This window comes from Anopheles ziemanni, chromosome 2, assembly GCF_943734765.1.
Source record: "Anopheles ziemanni chromosome 2, idAnoZiCoDA_A2_x.2, whole genome shotgun sequence".
NCBI lineage: Eukaryota > Metazoa > Arthropoda > Insecta > Diptera > Culicidae > Anopheles > Anopheles ziemanni.
The window spans coordinates 47,539,133-47,561,017 of NC_080705.1; the positions used below are offsets into that span (position 1 = coordinate 47,539,133).

At 37.2% G+C, this 21,885-nt stretch overlaps 1 protein-coding gene across 49 annotated transcripts in view; it reads right to left on the reverse strand.

The window, feature by feature from the left end:
• Positions 1-270: 270 nt before the first annotated feature.
• Positions 271-21,885, reverse strand: part of LOC131281316 (sodium channel protein para) — a 40,403-nt gene continuing 18,788 nt past the window's right edge. For 5 of the 49 annotated variants that reach the window (XM_058310639.1, XM_058310623.1, XM_058310607.1 and 2 more), the window contains 19 exons: positions 21,415-21,611; positions 21,242-21,341; positions 20,957-21,025; positions 13,627-13,904; positions 13,343-13,516; positions 11,919-12,081; positions 10,828-11,015; positions 10,517-10,763; positions 7,442-7,623; positions 6,997-7,138; positions 6,661-6,926; positions 6,429-6,602; positions 3,860-3,982; positions 2,661-2,783; positions 2,398-2,592; positions 2,087-2,332; positions 1,736-2,006; positions 1,363-1,667; positions 271-1,299 (listed from right to left, as the gene is read on the reverse strand). In XM_058310639.1, coding sequence (XP_058166622.1) covers positions 271-1,299; positions 1,363-1,667; positions 1,736-2,006; positions 2,087-2,332; positions 2,398-2,592; positions 2,661-2,783; positions 3,860-3,982; positions 6,429-6,602; positions 6,661-6,926; positions 6,997-7,138; positions 7,442-7,623; positions 10,517-10,763; positions 10,828-11,015; positions 11,919-12,081; positions 13,343-13,516; positions 13,627-13,904; positions 20,957-21,025; positions 21,242-21,341; positions 21,415-21,611 — 4,472 coding nt within the window. Of the gene's footprint in view, positions 1,300-1,362; positions 1,668-1,735; positions 2,007-2,086; positions 2,333-2,397; positions 2,593-2,660; positions 2,784-3,859; positions 3,983-5,436; positions 5,560-6,428; positions 6,603-6,660; positions 6,927-6,996; positions 7,217-7,441; positions 7,654-10,516; positions 10,764-10,827; positions 11,016-11,918; positions 12,082-12,935; positions 13,099-13,342; positions 13,517-13,626; positions 13,905-20,956; positions 21,026-21,241; positions 21,342-21,414; positions 21,612-21,885 lie in introns of all 49 variants that reach the window. The other 44 variants (XM_058310625.1, XM_058310610.1, XM_058310619.1 and 41 more) reach the window with 28 other exon arrangements.

Below are 21,885 nucleotides of genomic sequence, written 5' to 3' on the forward strand. Positions count from 1 at the left end.
TGTAAAATGAGCAGTTTTCCGCTACCCTTTCCAGCTGGACACCCTTTTGGTTTTTACCGCATTGAATGATCGTTTGTGTAAGTTACATTTTTATCAGCCGATTGCTCATGACCACGTGGCACTAGTTGCAATCAGCATGTCAAGTATGTTTGATATCTTCGCGCGAAGTTGGGAACTGTGATGAATTTGCTTCGACGTTTCAGAATCATTTTAATATTATTTCTGTCGTGCTTCGGAATCTGAATCCGAGAGAGGGGGGCGAGGCCTGGCTCAGACATCTGCCGTACGTGATGTTATACTGGGCGATCGTGAGTGTATTACGACACGATGTCCGTTCTTAGTAACAAATCCATCACTTTCGACAAGAACGGCCGTTTGTCGGCCTTGCGGATCACCGTTTCCATCTGGTGACTCTTTAGGTGATAAGCTATGATCCACTATACCTACATTTGCCTGAGATCCTCCTAATATTCCTTTACTCTTACCACTACCAGGAGTGGTGCTGCCTCCTCCTATACTACCTGTACCTGCGGCACGAGACCCAGTGTCATTGCCTGCGGTACCAGCTCCACCTCCTCCATTACCGTCGTCATCACTTCTCGTGCCCCCTTCGTTGCCGTTATCACAGGCATCCGATTGCTGGTCATCACCGGAACCATCGGCGCCTCCGCCCCCGTGGCGTTGTTTATAGCGCTTCCAGGCGTGTTGTATCAGCCGGGCACAGTATTCTTCACGCTGCCGCCAGAGGGTTGAAGATACCGGTTCATATCCCACCTCGTCGGGTCTCTGCTGCACTTCACCCAGCTCGGCCGTTTCTTCGATAGGGTTTCCTTTACGTGCAAAGAAATCCTTCGTCAATGCATCCAGAATATCGACGCAGAACATCACGTCCCCCCGGCAGATAGGGATATCCATTGAGATTATCTTATAGCGGTTGGGCTTGTGTATTTGCAGGGGTGGTTCCAGTACGTCCAAGAAATCCGATAACTGATCGAGTCGAATGTACTGAGTGCCATCGGGATCAAACTGCTGCCATATTTCGTAATACATATCGTAGTCATCATCCGTCAAACCTTCTTGCACATCTTCAGTGGCTTGGGAGTAGTTTTCGAGAATGACAGCGATGTACATGTTGATGACGATCAGGAAGCTGATAACTAGATACGCCAGCAAGTATGTGATTCCGATGGTAGCTGAGCCACAGTTGCCAGGATATCCCTCGTCGGTATTGGGTGGTAAACAGCCTTCCTCATTGATAATACCATCCAGTACACCATCCCATCCAGCCGAAGTTGACATCTGTAAATGTGTCATATTAGCAAAACACGCTATCCTGTATAGTTGGTTAGGCTAGAAACCTACCTGGAACAACAATATCATGCTTTGTCCGAAGGTTTTGAAATTGTACACATCGTCTAAGCCGCTCTTATCTTGAACGTGCATGAAGAACGACATTCCAAAGATCGCAAAGATGAACATCACAAGGAAAAGCAGCAGACAGATGTTGAACAGCGCTGGTAGCGACATAGCCAAGGCGAACAGCAACGTTCGTATACCTTTAGCACCCTTAACTAAGCGCAAAACGCGACCCACCTTCGCCACTCGGACAACACGCAAGAGTGTGGGCGATACAAAATACTTTTCGATAAGGTCACTGAGGACCAGACCTATGCAGTGAGGAACACTCAGTTAGAGAAATTGTAAAACAAGAACCACAATTCAAATCGTGTCTTACCTAAAATGGACAGAATAACAACAACGAAATCAAATAGATTCCACGGCTCTATGAAGTAGTGATAGCGCAAAGCGAAAATCTTCATTAAACATTCACTGCTGAAAATGCAGATGAAGATCATGTTTAAGTAATCAAGTACGGCGCTGAATGTTTCCGACTGTTTGTAGTGATCGAGAGTCATTGTGAGCATATTAAATCCGATGAATAACATGATGATCATATCAAACTTCTTGTTTGTTACAATTTCAAACACTATTGCTTGTGGTCGCCACTGGAAGAAAGGCAGTTCAATCAATAATTCAATAAAACCAAAGAGATTGTATACAACGTTTCAAAAATATATACACTTACCCTCGGGCGGGGTATAGCTTTGAGTGGTTTCTTGGATCCCATTTTTTTCATAGCATTGTAGTATTTCTTCTGATCCTCTGTCATAAACATTTCCAACGATCCGCCGGCTTTCTTTTTTTGTTCGTTAAAATTATCAATAATCACACCAATGAATAGATTAAGCGTAAAGAAGGATCCAAAAATGATGAAGAACACAAAGTACAGATACATATAGATGTTTGTTTCTCTGATCGGTTGTTTATCAACCTGTAAAATAGACACAGAAAAGTTTGGTGATCCAGTCCTTATTTGGTTCGCAAAAAAAAACATACATCTCGCGAATCTATTGCATCGTTCATTATTTGTATCCAGCCCTTGAATGTAGCGACTTGAAATAGACACAGATATGCTTTTCCAACATGATCGAAGTTCATCGGTGAATTCACCCACGTATAATTCTCGGCCGTGCACGCGTTCTTATCTGGTATTATCTCGTGAGATATTGTTGTTTTGTTGCTGTCCAGACACTGCAAAAAAAAAAAAACATTACAACACGGTGATAATATGTTGGATTTATGTCAACTCGTTGTATTACCTTGTAATATTTTCCTGCAAATAGCTGCACACCCATGATGGCGAAAATCAGCCAGAATATCAAACAAACCAGCAACACATTGAAGATGGACGGTATAGCTTGCACCAGTGCATTGACGACAACCTAAGTTTGATATCAGATTTGAAATGTTACTCCATAGAAGGTTAAAATTCACTAGATTTGGTAAATTAAAGACATACGTAATATGCTATCACCATGCGATTAAAAATATTCAATTATATTACAGTTTTATTTGATGAGAAGATAAGAAATTTAGCACAATTGCATCATAAGAGCAAGATAGCAGACACTATTATTAATGCTTTAAACTCAAATCATTGGCGACAAGCATTTACTTTACACAAGCAGTTTTAACATATAGATGTGCGGATCTTTATGACAATGCGATGCATGATGATATTCATGGGGTAACTTTATACTTGGTGGCCTTCAATGGTGACAGATATACCCGCTAAAAATAATCATTAAGCCCATTATGTGCTGCCATAATGGGCACATAAACTATGTGTCACACATAACAAGTCATTAACAAACATAAAAAAAAACGTTGTGAAATACAGAAACAGATATCAATCATCTTTTATACAACATTTACTTACTGCTACGCAATAAAAGCCGTTGGAAATGATTGATTAACAAAAGCTACCCAATAGCTGGCAGTAAGACTAAATGAACATTACAATGACAACTTTGTTATTTAAAATCTAGGAAGAGGAAAAAAGATACTTCAACAGAAAAAGTGGTGATAACACTGCTGTACATTGTACCCGTATCCTCTAAAAAAATGTTGCTTTGAGGAAATTTTAAAATTGCCAAGTGAAATTACATTATAAAATGCGCTGAAAACAGTTATCTACGATACGGTCCAAAAAATCATACTAACAATGTTGCAGATTACTGTATTTGATGTTTAAAAAAATGCGTAATTATAGTAAAAATTAGTTGGAGCTACATAATTTTTATTAATATTTTTGCAAAATAAAAAATTATTAAATGTGAATATGAACGTTATGAGGAAATCTTAATGTATTAAATGCAATTTAGCAGGGTTATTGTTACTTAAAAATTGAGTGTTTGTAATTATAATCAAAGGCTAATGCATGAACTAATTTATGATGTCTTTAAAATATCTTTAATAATAATTAAGATTGACAATGGCTACATATTGAGTTACGTACCCTCATTCCCTGCATACGGGACATGGCACGTAGCGGTCTCAGGGCTCTAAGAGTTCGCATGGTTTTGAATGCTTGAATACCACCAGCCCCACAAAGTGAAGCAACGAAGTTTATCAAAGATACCTAGGAAGAGTATAGGTCAAATTTGTAGAGTAAACCGTATGTAGCGAATTCAGTGAACCTTTCAGTGTCCATAACTGTTGATGCCACCAATTTAAATGGGTTATATGAGCTGAATTTGAGATGATTGTGTGTAAACATGTAATGTGACTCATTTGTAGTTGCAACCTCTTCTAATTCATTAGATGTATGGCACCCGATAATGTAGGTGTTACTTTTCATAAATTCTCTTTTTTTTATTTAATTTCTATCTATTTCGTATTTATCCCCATTTTCTATCACAGCTATCCAAACCAATATTCTGATACTGAAGAGTTTAAGTAGAATTTTGAAAAACCAAAAGTTTTAAAAACCAAAAACACCGATGCACAGTTAAGCATTTCCTGTAGGAACGTCGAGAGTCGAAGCCAACACCAGTAGCAACGATAGCATTTATACATAAAAGCCTTTGCTTGCATCAATCTGAATGACAAAGCTTGAATTACAGTTAAAGAAAATATAATCACACATTTTGAAACAACAAAATGATCGTAGGTTTTTTGTACAGCTTCGTCGAAATTTTTATCTTAATTGTAAGGATCAGGATAAATGGGAAAGAATATTCCAAAAGAACATCATTCATCATGTGTACTTCATTTTCATTATAAATTATTCAATTATAAAGAAAATAAAAACGTTAAAATGTCTCTCGGGTTCATCCGTCAATCTCAACTCATGGTATGGTATTTCCCGTTAAAGTATACAAATTACTTCAAAGAACAAAAATGAACCAACACCAAAGATTGCAGTCATAGGGCAATAAAGTGATAACAGAGTGTTATAAAGATAATGGATGATGTTCCTGTAATTATATAAATAAATAAAACTCGTGAAACAATAAGCCAGTTGATTTTATAGAAAAACTGTTATAGTAACTGCATCCGAAATGAAACGAAATCATAGCAACTAAAATATGTGTCTCGATGAAATTAAATGATAACCGGTATTAGTGTACAAATATTGAATACCAAAATATAATTAGAAAACACTACACATTTTATACAAGTACAGCTGTGGACTGTAACAAAGTGACATACATTCAAATTCTAAACCCAATCCATACAAAGATTTTGTTATATGAATGAATTTAGAGAGCATCTCTGGTACCTTCAACAAAAACGTCTCAACAAGGTAACAAGTATTACTTGTTTAATAGAGAGGCTTAATAGAGAGGTTTTATTATACACGGTAGATAGATAAAGAGGAAACAGGCCGGTCAAACAGCTAGATTGAAAGATATAGGGAGAAAAATGAAGGAAGTACAGTTTGGAACAAATAATAAATTATTGAGGCCAAGTGACAACAGACGCGAGATAGCTTTCACAAACATTGCTTCGTTACGAAGTTCGCCATCAAGCCACAATGTGCCTTCCACCAAAGATCGATACGGCAAGTTAACCAAGACACTTGGTACTTACTCTCATACCCTCCCATCGTGAAACGGCACGAAGCGGGCGTAAGGCGCGAAGCGTACGCATCGAACGGAAAGCTGGAATATCCGCCGCTCCTACCCATGTGGCGGCAAGATTTATCAGCGATAGCTAAAGAAAGATTGAGGCAACGGATGGTAACCGATAAAATGAAACAACCGACCGTGAAAAATTTAATAAATAAATTCGTCGAATGAGGTGATTTTTTTCCTCCCGAAGCCTTACAAAGGGCTCACTGTGGGTGTCATTAGTTTGGGGCCACAGAGCAAGATTATATTTATTTTAAGTATGATTATGATGTTTGTGTATTTTATACCCAATGCAGTGTGTGGTACAGGTATGAGGTGAAAATATTCTTAGTTTATCGGAATATGTTGCATCAAGTGTTGAGACTGATGCAGTTTTTTTAACCCTTAAGGACCTAGATTGTTTGGAAAGTTTCAAAACTGACAAATAAAGATAAAAGTTTGCTCAGATTTAACACGTTGACTACCATGTCACCCAAAAGTACGTGACAGCAAAACTCAGTTCTAAAAAGTTTTTGACTCATGAATCAATGAAAATGCAACATAAAAATTATAGTAATATTTTATATCAATTCGTTAGGAAGCTAAGTTTTAGCTTAGCCTTCAAAATGGTTGGTTTAATAAATGTTTAAAACAAATTAAATTCAAAAAGATTGTTCTAAAAAAGTGTGCTATAAACGCTTGGCAGTCAACGTCTTAATGAGCGCACTATTGTTAAAATAAAAATCGACAACGAAACAGTGCCGAGCTGCTCACTATTATCAAAATTACAAAAAAAAGTAAAGACAGTTCTCTTTTTCGTCTGTGTATTGAATTTAAACAAGCTACAATTCCTAAAAAATGAGGTTTGAAATTTTAATTCAGAAACTGTTTGCCATTTTGTACTACAACTTTTTGCCTTTAAGGGTTAGAATAGTCAACGGTACTATAAAGGCGGTAGATTATGTAACTTACCATGACAATTATAAAATCAAGCCAACACCAAGCATTAGTAAAGTATACTTTGAAACCTAAAGCTAACCACTTGATTAACATCTCTATGAAAAAAATGACTGTGAATATTCTATCCATGTAATACAGGACGTCTTGAAGAATTGGTCGCTGTGGAAGATGTACATCTTCGAGGGCCTGCAGAGGGATTGAACAGATTAAATTCATGTTGCTTCACAGTTTACCGCAACCTTACCAGAGCCAAGCTGCTAAGCAAAATCATAGTAATAACAGCAGTCTCAAAATACTTGTTCTCGATAAGCTGAAAGGTTTTCAGACGCAAGTTTCCCCAGCCTTGCCAGAAAGGGGCATCGTCATCTCCGGCAAGAATCGGAAACTTTTTGTAGCAGTTATCTGGGCAGCAATCAGCAGGTGCATCTTCTATCACTTCATCTTCTTCCGCGTGTATAATGAGCTCTCCGTCTAGGGGACCTTCTTCGCCCTCACCTTCATCATCTAGTTCTGAAAAAGGAAAAATGGATTGAAATATCCACTACATTTTCAACAAGCCAGTCTTTTGGTTAAAGATTACCTTCGTCAATTCCGAGGTCTTCCTTACTGGCATCACGTTTTTCTTCGCCTTCCATAGTTTCGGCGCTGCCTTTGTGGCTTTCGTCCTTGAATGGGCGATTTTTGTGACTACCGTAAGATTTAATACTGGCAGTATCATCGTCCTGCAAGGACACGCCTCTATGATTCAGTTCATGTTCTAATTTATTATCTTGATGGTTACTAATAGAATTGCCTATCACCTAATCATCGAAACATAAGACACAGAAAATGAGTTCAACGGTTCATTTAACGTTTCGTTGGTTTTGGGCTTAATGGCAAAAGAGCATGTTAGGGATCATTTAGGTTGGTTGAGTATATTCAGCTTACTTGGAAACAGGATGGTGACAAAGGGGTTATCATAACATTCATTGGATTCAGGATTGGAAGGTGCAAAAATGGTTTAGACTAAACAACAATGTACGTACCTTCGAATTGTTCATGAGTTGCTTGTTCTTTTTGCCCTTATTCTTGAGATCCCCGTGAATTGTGAACTCCATGCCGTCGCCTATGGCCACTTCCAGCTGGTTATGTTCCTTGACTCCCTTTTTCAGCAGCCCATCAGCCAGTATGTCATCTGGAGTAAGTTCCAGCTCATTTTCACCATGCTCTGCAGATATACATGGACATACCCCTTTTCCTAACGTGTTTTTGTGTGTCGTGGTGATTTTTAAATTTTCATGTGACCCCCGTTCAAATGGATGATGGCATGCCGGATTGTATATGATGTTGGAATGGTTATCAATGATTGGGCATCGTTCCACGTCCATCGAATCGTAAATGCCGGAGAATTGGTGCGTCAAAAGTTTCACATGATCAGATTGCCAAGTTCATACGTTTCATGTGTTTCATTCATTTGTAATTGATATTGCAAAAAAATGGAAGAATAATAGATAAAATGAAAAGAAGAAATTGAGATAATCAACTGTGTTGGGTCATATGTGATCAGAACAGGTACTTATAACAACACGTTTAAAACACAAACACGACAAAAACACGGGATCATTTCTCCAACATATGAATCTTTCAATGTCTACTTTCACAGTACAGGATGCTGGTGTATACTTTGATTCAAATAAAGATAATGTAACACGGTCTTAAGACTGAACATATTATGTACACACTATATTGAACTGTGTCGCAGATGTTGCAGACATGTACAGTAAAATTTTTCTACTCATCTTCCACACTACAAGGGACTGAGTCACATACATACTCTTTAGCCATTAGAAACTAGATGCTACGAATTCCAATTTTATGATCTTGTTAAGTCCATTATGTTAGGTTATAAATATGAATCCGTAGAATTTCAAACGATAAAACACGATTGTTGTGGGGCAATGAAGGGGACCGATCAGTTATTACACTGTAGCCTAGATCTAAGTAATCTCCAAAGACCTAACGAAGGCTTTTATTGAATAAATAGCAAATCATCAGTCCATTTGGGAAACATTGGGAATATAGCCTTATCTACGACTAGTAAAAATTTCAAACCATTCCAAAAGAAGTAATGCCACAAATGGTTATACGAAGGTGAATGTACCCACACTGTGGAAATAAATTTCCAATGGAAATCTGGTTTCATATGTTTCTTCTTCTTCTTCGCGTAACGACCTCTTGGTCTTGCCTGCCCGTTAAGGGCTTACGAGACTTTTTTCCCTGTTTTACGTGGATAGTCAGTCCTCTCGTACAGGGGAGGGTCCGGTCTCGGTTGGGATTCGAACCCACGCCGTCGAGGTGGTGAGCCCCGGCGCTCATGGGCCGATTTTCTAACCGGCGCTACCGCTCGGCTGTCGCGGGTTCTCCTCGTATTTCATATTTTTATACCTGGTGATTTAGAATCCACATGAAACATCTGAATAACACGCTACTCAACCAACACAAATAAGAAACGATGACTGCTGCTATCGATTCGTAACCAATTCACATGACCATAATACAATCGTGGTGTTATACTAAACTAAGTAAAGCAAACACTATGTGTTAGCAGGAAATGCTTTAATACTACACACACACACAAACACACACACACACACACACACACACACACACACACACACACACACATGTATTTAAATACACACTCATATACGTACATATATACGTGCAATAATTTTTATATTTCATGATGCGCGGATGAACCTAAAAGGTATGTAATGGGTGAAACAAATGCCGTTGTGTTGACCGTTTGAATTGAATGTCTCGTTTAATTAAAGATTATGGTTATACTGGAAAGGATGTACAACATGAACTCCAATAGGTTTATGGTGACCTTTAACTCCAATAGGTTATGGTATCCTGAATGCAATACTTGCATCAGATTTTGAAAATTCGGCTACGCAATCAACCTAGGGATGGGGTATGAGGGGGGCCCACGGGCCTCCCTTATTTCACAAATTTATAACAAACTTCCTTTTTCGATAGACCTAGCGCAGTCCGCTCGCTGCGCTCGCTGCGGGCGCGCCGCCGTTTCAAACTCATTTCTTGAGTCCATCTCATTGGTTTATGATGTCCATCTTGCTCAGTTTAACCAATTAGTTCAAATCATTACAGCTTCTTAGCTTCAGCAAATATTCAAACTGAATTTATGTGCCACCTATTGCATAACTTTCAGACGCAAACGTTTAAAAAATGAGGACGATGCGGCGACGGGGGAGCTTCATTTGGGATTTTATCGAAATTTACGAGGAAAAGCAAATTGCAATGAAATCTAACCAAACTTGGCTTTAAGTAATTTGCAAATTCATCCCTTGACAAATGGTAAAAAAGCGTTTATGAATGTTTGCTGTGATTCGGTGATAACTAATTGCTGAAGTGTACTACAAACATGTTACTAACAAACGAGCAGTAAACTAAATATATTTAAAACTGAGCAGGATAGAAGGGTAGAATCCACTTTGGCTTGCATACTGTCTATACTGGGCTTAAGGAAACGTCCTATTAATTCGTACAGTGGACAAGGTTGGAAACAAATGATTGGGAATCTTGTACAACCTTTTTGGTGAAGAAAAACAATCAATTGATTATAGCATAAGGCAGGGATCGACAAACTATGTTTAAACACGTTTCAGATTAATATTGCTTTCTTGTCATTCTCATTACACTACGTTTGAAATGCTACCAGTGGGAGAATGGTGTTAAACATACTTCAAATTCACTTTTTGTTTGGCTGAAACCAGAAGTATTTGATTGAAGTCGTATGTTCATTTTGGCACAGATTGACATTAGACCTTGAGCGGTTTCGTATGGATCCTCATTTAACTGATTCCACCAACCGAGTGTGGAACCCACTTAGAAATATGTTATATAACCATTTTTATAACAGTTGTGTTTAGTTTGTCGTCCCCTAGCAAAATGGCACACATATACGAGAAGTAACGGCAAGTACAATGAACAAATTAGTTTTGGTTGTTACTGTAAGGGATTAGGTAGTATTAGTTACATGGCCAACAGGACAGACAAAGATAGTAGTAGCGTAGCGTTAGGTGCAAGTGGATAATAACCTTCTTTCCAAATCCAAGAGAGATGATTGTGCTGCTCACCTGCTGGCTGCACGGACGCAATTTGACTTGTTAACTTAGTTTTGAAAAACTTTAGTGCATTCGCTATGTTCATTTTGATCCAGTTAGAGAAGCGGGAAATTCGGTTAAACGCTTCAGCGATTTTATTTGTCTCGTTATCTGCCGTTGGTGCAGAGAGTGATGATGATCCGAAATTGGACAAAAGCAAAGCTAAGAAAAGATTAAGTACCTGCAATGAAGGTGTCTATTTATAATCTGAACAAGTGCTATCATCTCACGTTGCAGTTACTCACCACCAAGTTTCCAATTACCACAGTGGCTAAGAAGAATGGGATGCATGACACATCTCCGACGAGCATACAGTCCCACATTGATTCGATCCACTCTCCACATAGTACACGAAACACGATCATGAAGGAGTGCATGAAGTCTGTGAAATTCCATCTGGGCAGATCGCCGTCGGGAAATCTATCCATATTGTCTAAAAACATGGGATGACAGGAGTAAATAAAGAAAACAATATGCATAATATAAGATGTTTGCCCGCCGGTTCTATTGTTTAAAAAATGTAGTCAATCACATAAGCCAGTTAATATACGAAGTTTAACGCAAAGCTAATGCTGCTTATAGTAGGTATTTTGCAAGCTACTAATCTTATAAGCTATTTGCTAGGCACTTTGCTAATATTAATTTATAGAGTTTGTTTGCTGCAATTTTGATAACTAGTGTTTAAAAGCGCGATGTATTATTTGTAAAAACAGACCAAAGTACTCCCATTTGTTTACTTTGCTGATCATTTTTGATACTTATATTTTCTAGATCCTTATACAACAAAGTATTGAGAAATAGAAGGCATTTTCGAATGGGAATGTTAACTTTCAAAATAATTTTATTTTGGGTTACAAATAATACACTGGGTTTTGCAACAGTGAATGAATGGATTTGCTAATTAGCAAGCATAGTTCAGTCGATGTCAATACAAATTTGACTATTTTTTCTATACTCTACCTTTAAATATTTACATTATATAAATGCAAAATCTCTTGCGGCCATCTTAACGTAATAAGTGGCCATCTTAATTTAATAAGAATAAGTTAGCACGACATGAACAAAGACCCTACTAGATTCTAATGGGAAAGCATTCTGCTGTTTAAAATGCTAGCAACCATACGTACTAGCAGTTTACGAACAAGTTTGCTACCAAAGTATAGTATAGTATAGGTTCATGCGCTGTTTAACATGTTAACCTTATCTCAATAAAACTTAAATTTAGTTTTATGTGACTAATGTTTTTTTGTCGTTGGCCAAATCGATTTATTGTGATCCTGTGTACCGCTGGTATACGCTTTAAAGTGTTGACGGCACCTGTGGTCGCCATACTTACCTAAGTAATTCTTTCCGAAAAGCTGCATCCCCATCACGGCAAAGATGAATATGATAATGCAGAGCACGAACGTCAGATTACCTAACGCACCCATCGTTCTGCCCATGATGGAAATGAGTAAGTTCAGTGTTGGCCACGATTTAGCAAGCTTGAAGACTCGAAGCTAGGTCATTTAATCACAATTGTATTTGCGTAGGCGATCCGGTTATGATACCAGAGTATTTAAGTATTGTGATTTATATGTTTTAAAGAAGTGAATAGTTAAACAATAAAAAAATTAAAAAAGAGAATGAAAAAAGAGAAAAAGAGAAGTAGTAAAAAAGACAGCTAGTAAAGTTATGCATATTTCTATCACACGAGTTGAAGCTTTCGCATTCCATCATTGGTTTTTCGTGATGGTCACTAAGTGGTATGGAAATAGTTCAGCCAACTACCTTTTTCAAATATATTATTTCCTTCCATGACATCTCTGCTAACAGAGCCTGCGAGTGTTTCGTTTTTTTAATTTTGGTTATTATGCTAAAAACTCATTTTAAATCGATGCAGGGGTAAATATATTAAGCACTAAATAAATTCACTAACGAGCGCTGGTGATGCGAAGCACGCGAAAAGGCAATCAATGCACAGCTCTGGTCTTATTTCAATCTTTTCTCGTTCTCTGACAACCGGCGAACGAATCACTATTTTGAACGTGTTCTCGTGGAGCCATATTTTATGTCAATCGAGAGGTGAATGTCAGTTTCAGTTTTCTATGGTGCGGATTACAGAGCAAAGCTTAAGCTGGTCTAAAATTTACCAAAGTTTGGAAGATTAGATAGAAGTATAGAGAGTATCTCAGCGATAGCAGTATGTTGTAGAGATATTTATTTTTATTCACGAATGTATAAATATATTATATGTAGAGAGCAAAAGAGAGATAGAAAGAGAGAAGGAGAGTGTAAAGAAGATAGCATTAAGAATATTTTGGATCACTAGTCCAAACATCTGTTGCAACTTTAGGGGCACGTTTTACACTACCTGTGTAGTTCTTGCCAAAAAGTTGCATCCCCATGACGGCAAAGATGAAAATGATGATACATAAGACGAAGGTTAAATTGCCTAGAGCACCAACCGTCCGACCCATGATAGAGATGAGCAGATTTAACGTGGGCCACGATTTTGCCAGTTTGAACACTCTCAGCTGCAATTGCAAGAGTACCGTGGATTGAGAATCTCCATTGGAAGAAAGCATCAGCGTTGATATAATAAATAGCTGAAGGTTGTAAACATTGTTTATCATCATAATCAACACCAGCATATGTCATGGAATCTTAAACCCCTTAAACCTGTGTAATGAGTTCCTGTCATAGTTGTCTCGTGGAATTTCACTCTATCTTTTATACTCGTGTTACCGAAGTCGTAGAGATGGGTGCCTTAATACTTACCAAACGGAACGATCGTAATACTGACAATCCTTGTACTCCCTCTAGTCCCAACTCTAGCAGGGACAACGCAACAATTATGAAATCGAAGATGTTCCAACCTTCCTGAAAGTAGTACTTAGGACTCATGGCGATAAGTTTCATAGATGCTTCGATAGCAAAGGTTGCAGTGAAGAACTGAAATTGAAATGAGATGTGTTAAACACAATAAAATGCTCACCGAGTCCATTCTCGTTTAATACGCGAAAAAGTCTCAGTCAACAAGAGTTAGATCTGGTATTACTTACATAGTTGCCACTCTTGAGCGCTTTTTCCATGTCGGGATCCATATCGTGATGATCTAAAGCCATGAATAACGTATTCACCACGATGCAGAGCGTAATGAATAGCTCCACAAATGGGTCAAACACTATAAAAGCTACACCTTCTTGAAACTTTAACCAAACCCAGCAACAGTCCCAGACGCAGAAGATGTCAATTATCTTCATTAGGAACTCCATGGCCTTATCCTTGAGCGTGGGACCGTCCTCGTCGTCGTCCTCTGTGGGGAAGTAATAAACAGAGACTGAACATCGGAGGCGAGCATTAGTGGCGCGGGCTTCGACTCACTTTCAATTGTGTTGTATTTTCTTTTTTGTTATAAACTTGTATTTGCTCCATTTAATAGGAGTTTCAATAAAGGGGTTAGAAATAATTGACTTTTGTTTTTCATTTGCGTAAGTCAATACATTTGGGGGAATTACTGGTATATTTGAATTTCGAAGATCTCTTTGTCCGATTGAATGCGCCTTGTCTTGAATTATTGTGATATATTCTAAAAAAGCTATCTAACTATTATATTCGAAATCTAATATAGAAGTTGTTAATCTAAAGTCTAATTTAATAAAGGTAACATGTAATTATAATTCCGAAAATAATGTTTCAAAAATGTTATTGCAAAGCCACAAGTGACATATACAATTCTATTTAATTTTTATGGAACAATACCAACCGGATACAATTGGAATGCGAATAATAGCTTGCGTTATATGTTTTTCGAAACCCTACGTAATTTGATGTTCTAACATAACATTCTTAACTTTTCTCTTCTAACATTGTTTCGTATTTAAAAATCTTACTTTTCACAACCGTAAGTTTAGTTGACTATTACCTATTAATAATTTTAAACTAGACAGTATGGCATAGCATTACAGCATACGATAATTACTATGAGTAGCATGGCATGGTGCTATTTTCGATGTGCTGTTTTTTTCATTCTACCATGTAATCAATTAGATATATTGCGCTCTCTCTTAGTAAAATGCTCAAGCGGCAAAACAGTGAAATCAAGCGTGCTAAAAATGATACTATATGTTTCAGGGGTTTCCGATTTCAGTAAAAAATCATAGTTACTTTCACTGTAAACATATAAGAAACTGAAACGTTCAAAGTATGAAGCTTATGTGATAGTTCCTAATAGTACTGCACGTATTCATGATCTGTTTTTCAAGCTGTTGTAATGTATATAAGCTGCAAAAATAAATGCTGCTAGCACCAGGATACGCAACTATTACCATTTTTTGAATGATATGCTAAGAAAAAGTAAGAACTTAATTTTATTCTAGTCACTACTGGTTTGCTTTCTTAGATAAAACCATGTCAAAACTGGTGTTGGCGTAAATTGTCTGTTGTTCACTACACATTTAGATCACATCTTATCAAGCTGTTTTGTCAAATAATACAGCATTTACCGTTGTAGTTTAGCGTAGCTAAAGGTCGTTTATTTATTATTGGACTTGTTGTTAAAGAAAGTTGTAACCCTGGGGAATGGACAAATAAATCAAACTAGTCGGTCATACGAAAATCATTAAATAACTAACTGAAATCAAAACATTACGTTTGACAAACTTGGTGCTATACATTTCAAGATCTGTTATCTGTGTATACCCAATAAGTAATATAACTTAACTCTATTCTACTTTAACGAGGTGTTTCGTGCAAATAGCGAACACTATGCTGCCAACAAATTCAAAAAAATAGTTTTATTGTACCATTTTATCGTATTACATTGAACATAAAAAAATCATAGTTATATCATAGCAATATTCGTTAAATTTTAAGTATACATGAGCTACTAGTGTTTGTTTTTTGTGCTTGGTGGCATAGTGGTCAATTTAAAACTTAAAAACAACACATTCTACGCAAACATTCCATGAGTGGTACAACTATACTACTAAAATACTTGCTTTTGTCTGTTTATTCAAAACGATTAAAATCTTACGTTGGATGAGTTTACTGTACCATGGTAGGCATTATTCATACGGATAGAAATCTTTTTATTAACCCCCCAAAAAAGATAAATAAAACACAAGAAAGTGGAGTCTAGGAGTTTGCGGGCAACCTACATTTTGGACACAATTTATTAGAACACATATTGGGATGTGAAATATTAATAATGAAATGAAATATTACTAAAATTGCAGGAAACAGTTAGTACAGTCTATCGAAACAATGTTATAAAAATAAAAAAGAGAATTATAAAAATATTACACTGAATATTCACAAACACTACAAAGACATTTTAAACATAAAATCAATACAAACAAATAGACCCAAAAACCAAAGACGGTAAAACGACAGATGAATAAATTATTATTGAATTACACTTTGTTAGAAATGTGACCGTTTGACTATTTATTATTATAAAACAAATAAACATATATGTTTTTACAAATTTGACAAAAAAATTCAGTTAGTGTGATGAGCTTTAAAAAACGAGCAAAAAATTATTTTTAAAATATATGGGTAAAATGTGGTTACACCCATCGCCAGTTGATAAACAAATAATTTTGCAAAATATGTGATAATGTGGTTTACTTAGCTATTTGAAATGTTAAAGAAAAACATTTTCACGATAGCATGGAGGAAGCAAGATCGATTCAAAGACAGGTCGGGTCAAATCTATTTTCTGCTCCGGCCTGATCTATTGTTGACGGTTGGTTTAAAAAGTGTTTAGAAACATACTTGCATACTTGTGGGAGATCTTCGCAAAAATCTCTTAAACGAAATAGGTAATTCTAAAAATTTTGGATCACAGTGCCAATGGTCTCGCGGATAACAACTAAATATCTGTGTGAAGTTATGGATCCTTTTGGTCGCCATGATTCTCGAAATTAACATTTTGCCGTCAGGAGACCCCATACGGGGTCCAAAAGCCGTATCGGTTTTCATCCGATTACATCATTTTGGTGTGCTGTCAACGCTGTAACTAGACACCCGCCACATGCTACTGGATGTAAACGGTAAAAGGGTAAATGAGGCCCTGGTCTGCATCCAGGTCTTCCTACTTGTTCACATTAAGCGCCTGAAGCTATGCAAGGCGCAACACATGCATTCTTTTCGAATTTTTGAACGCTAATGCATTTTTTTTACGCCAACTAAACTTTTACTGCCAAAGTAGACTCTGGTAGGGCGTTTGAAATAAAAATGATGTCCGCTCGTGTAATAACGCAAAGTTCCACAAAATAGGTTTTGCAGTTATTTCATCATTTTCATGTTTGAATTTAGCGTATTGTTCATCCTAGAGTAACGTACAAAATCTGTTACAAACAACAGTGCAAATAGTAAACAAATCGCCACTTTGACATCTAAATTCCAGTCGAACGAAAATCGGACCCGGTCGTGCCCGGTTCCGATTTTGAGGAAGGAATGTATCTGTCAAACGCGTTAGACAGAAAACTTCTAGAAAAATTTGAGATACATTCCTTGTCTAATAAAGGTATAATAGTTCGCTTAAAAGCACATAACGATATAAACTAATCACGCAGTGAAGGTTGAATGTACGTTAATATACTTTTACACATCAAGTTCCCTTGCAAATTATACCACACATGATGGACAGCATGAAACAATGAGTTTAGCCGTAGAAATGATTTGGAAACGGCGGCGCGCCCGCAGGGAGTGAGCGTTCTGCACTAGGCCTACCGAAAAAGAGAGTTTATTATAATTTTGAGAAATAAGGGGGGGCCCTCATACCCCCTGGTGGCAAAATCAGCATGCTTTCTCGTTCTGGTGGTATCAATTGTCAATTGGACAGAACGAGAAAGCATGCTGATTTTGCCGCCGGGGCCGCATCCCTAGGTTGATTGCGTAGCCGAAATTGACGGTACACACAACGGTTCAAATACTCGTAGGTCGAAATTTATGAATTGATGTACCACCTATTGCATACTCAGGTACAGTGAACGGCAGGAAAAAGTGCCCACTTCGAATTTTGTTGATTTTCGCTCAATAATTTTTTCTCAATCCAACTAAATATACTGCAAGTATTTTTAGTATATTGATTTACATATTTCACATAAAATCCACTAATGAGTAAGCGAAAACAAACATATTTTGATTTTGAGAAAAAAATAATAAAAAAAGGAATCTAAAAAAACAGTGACAAGAAAAAGTGCCCACTTTTAAAATTAGAGCTTTGCATAAACTTTTCCATTGAGGGCTAACCAATTTATTGCGTTTTAATATTTTTTAGGTTTGTTAGCACCATTTCCGATATTTATACATGTATGATCACGTGTTTAATTCATATTTGGTTGTAGATATACAATTTGTTAATATCAGGTTTTGGTATCTCATTAATTTGAGTGTTACAAGAAATTACCTTGCATAAAATATGTTTTATGACACTCATTTACATTGAAGTAATTCATTCAAAGCACGAAATCCACAAGGCAGCGGTAGGAAAAATCACAATGAAATTTTAAACGTAGGCGGATCGCCCTGGTAGGGGAGACATGTGCAAAACAGATGCACGCATGGACACTAAGATCATTCGTTAGATCAAAAAAATCCAAAAGTAACTGTCAGAGAGGTCATGGAAACACTTCACTCATCAGTTTTCGAAAGAACTATCCGTCGTCGGCTTGTTGCATACGGGTTACAGAGCAGACTTGCTAAGAGGCTTCTTTATATGAGCATGACCAATAAGGCCAAGCGTCTTAAGCTCGCTGAGGAACATGGTGCTATGCCTCTGGAATCCTGGTAAACGGTTCTGTGGTCTAACCAATCTAAATATGAACTTTTTAATCGAAGATGGTATGAACGTATACAGCGCAGATCGAAGAAGGCAATGCTGCAGGTTCGCCACATCCAGGGCACAGTATGCCATGAAGGAGGCAATATGGTGGTCTGGTGTTGTTTTTCGTCCAGTGGAGTGGGGAGCCTTGGGAACATTAACGGTGTTAAAACTGCAGATTACAACATACACATAAACATCCTGCAACAAAATCTGGAGATTTCACTGATCCTGACGGGCCTTGAAGAGAAGTTCGTTCTCCCGGCGGGGGCAAGTTCCACGCAGCCCGGTGGGGCCAAGTTCGACATACTGCCAAGAAGACGAAGTCTTTCTTCCCGTCTTGTCGGACAAAACTGTTGAAATGGCCTCCTCAGAGCCCGGAGATTAAGAATTTGTGGGCAGTTCTCGATGCCAGGGTGGCCAAAACTGATGTATCGAATAAAAACGACAATTTTGATGCTCTAATGCGCGCTTGAGAAGAATAAAATCCCCAAAAACTAAAAATCCTAGTAGAAAGCATGCCAAAGCGCCTTCAGCAGGTTCTAAAAGCTAAAAGAGAACACATAAAATATCAAAATGCATTTATTATTTCTTATTTTGATGTATGATAATGAATAACTGAAGTGGGCACTTTTTCTTGTCACGGTTTTTTTAGATACTTTTTTTATTATTTTTTTCTCAAAATCAAAATACGTTTGTTTTCGCTTACTCATTAGTGGATCTCATATGAAATATGTAAATCAATATACGAAAAAAAATACTTGCAGTATATTTAAATGGATTGAGAAAAAAATATTGAGCGAAAATCAACAAAATTCTAAGTGGGCACTTTTTCCTGCCGGTCACTGTATATCGACGTACAAGGGTACACCCCTTGCCACGACCGAAAAAACTAAAGCAGGGGCCTCATTTACTCTTTTACCGACAAAAATAAAAAGTAAAAAAGTAAAAGTGGTAAGAAGTAAACAAAATTCCAACCAACTGTCAAACAATGTCTCAACCTGTGGTCACAGCTTTCCGCAACCGCATGCGGTTGCGTTTTTGATCTGTCAAACGAGCACAGCTTTTTGCCAAAAATAATACTTTAATGTTTGAATATACCACTTATATGAGCATACAATCTCATTAAAGTCTACTAGGAACAAAATTTACTGTTGACATATAAAAACGCAAGAGTCTGCGGCAAGAATCAAACTCGTTTGATTTTTTAGTACAGCAACCGCAAGGTCTTGCGTCTGCGGTGACAGCCCATGACAGCTCCTATCTCTCCCATGGGAAAAAACGCAACCGCATGCGGTTGCGCAAAGCTGTGACCAGGGGTTCACGGTTGTGATTCGTTGCATAGTATGCTGCGACCTCTTTTCCATCGATCTTGGGAGGAAGTAGTTTTCCATAGTGACGTTTATTTATTCTTTGATATGTCCATCCTAGCATTCATTTTAAACAGAAAATATCATGGATTGAAAAATACTTTTTGAAATTCTAATATGACGACGTTTATTTGATGAATTTGAAAAGTTTATAAATCCGTTAAAACAACTTTTTAATTTAAGGCTTAAAGTATTATTATTATAGGTAATTTGTAATTACATGTTTCATATAATGATGTTCAAGATTTCTTTGAGTAGAATAACTGAAATCCCGTTTCATGTTTTTCAAGCTTAGAATGAAAGCTTTCAATGGTGTGTGAATGATTGATGAAATCAACAATTTATAAGCAATGTTTAAAAATTTCAGTTCCGTTGCTGAAATCAACTCACGAATGACGAAAGGCGACAAAACATGTAATATCAACTAACAGGTCTTCAAATGCCTAAAATTTTGCAAGTTATTCACATAATACAGTTTTAAAAATAGGAAGTCCGCGACATCCGAGCGGTACCACCGCCTAGAAAATCGACCCATCAGCGTTGAGGCTCACCACCTCGCTCACCAGACATGATCATGATGGTAGTTACGCCAAGAAGAAAAAAATTTAAAACCATTTTAATAAAAACAATATATAATCAAAACCCTGAATGAAAAAATCATAAAGTTCTTAAAATACTTCTTTTAAGGAGCAAAATGTTTCCTAAATGGAAGACAAAAATCGGTTAAATAAGACCACTTTATTTCGCTTTATTTCGCGTTGCTTAACAAAAACTTGACTTTATGTATTTATCAATTTTCTAGACTGTGAGCAAACATTATCAAAAGATGATTGGATGACAATCTATCTGATCGAATAGAATGAGCAAAACATGGTTTTTAATGAATTTGAAAATGTTGTTCAATATTCCATAGCAGGAGTATTTTAACCAGTTTTTGCAACAAAAACAGGTTTTTGACGCCTTTCGGTTCTTTCTTTCACCCGGTATCCCATCTCCAGGGGCAAGGACATCAATAATCTTACTTATGTGGAAAATAGCATAACATAACTTAAGACAAACAATGGATTAATCAAATTATTATACCAATCAGTACCAGTAGATCAATTTGATATTTACATGATAAAAATGTCTCATTTGGCAATAAAATATATATACACAAGGACGTATGTAATAAAACACATTTTAAATTACCTCCATGCTCACTAGCTCTACTATGCCGACCAGCAGCTTGTTCGATGATATCGTTCAACACCATTACGTCTAAAAAATCAAAATCAATCATTAGACTCAGGAACGCACCGTTCAAGTGATCGAATTAGTTTGCCTGCTCGACGTCGATTTAGTTGGTTTTTGCACGATTTTACACGTCGTTGAGGTTAACATAAGGGAATGTTCGACGCCGACAAAACAAACATGTTCGATCGCTTGGATAAATTTCGGATTTTGTCTTAAAACAAATTTAGGACATGCAGTTACCTTTCATATCTACAACAGTTTGCGTTTGAGTAGGCTCTATGAAAGGATTGTCGTTGTGTTTAATTTTGCCTGCTTCATCTGTGCAGTCTTGTGACATGTCCTGGAAAGAAAAAGAATTCCAGTTCGTTTAGATGTGCCTAAGGGAAAGATGTGAAAGCTGCTGTTTTACTTACGAAATCGCGTTGTCCCTTATGGTTAGTATCGGCGTAGCAGAGATTAGTTGCATTCGGAGGGGGCACGGTTGAATGATTGGTGTTTCGCGCAGTTCGATTGCGTAAACGACTTTCTTTTGTCATTCCACCGAGAAGATCGCCGTGAGATGTGTACGAAATACGCGATTGATGAGAGGTATACGAAGAATGCCTCGATCCTATATGTATAGTATGATAGTGCCACACGACCGTCATCAACAGGAAAAGTGAAAACAATTAATAATATATATTCACGGGACTAACTCGTTGTTCGCGAAGCAGCAACTAGGATGTGCATAAGTTAGATATATTCGGGTGGTTCAATAATTTTATTGCACTCTATACTTTGCATTTCAGGCCATATTTCTTGGTTTAGTTTGGACCTAACATGAAAGTTACATTTTTAAAGAAGTCAGTCTTAAAGAAAACGATTGACGTATTGACCCAACTCGA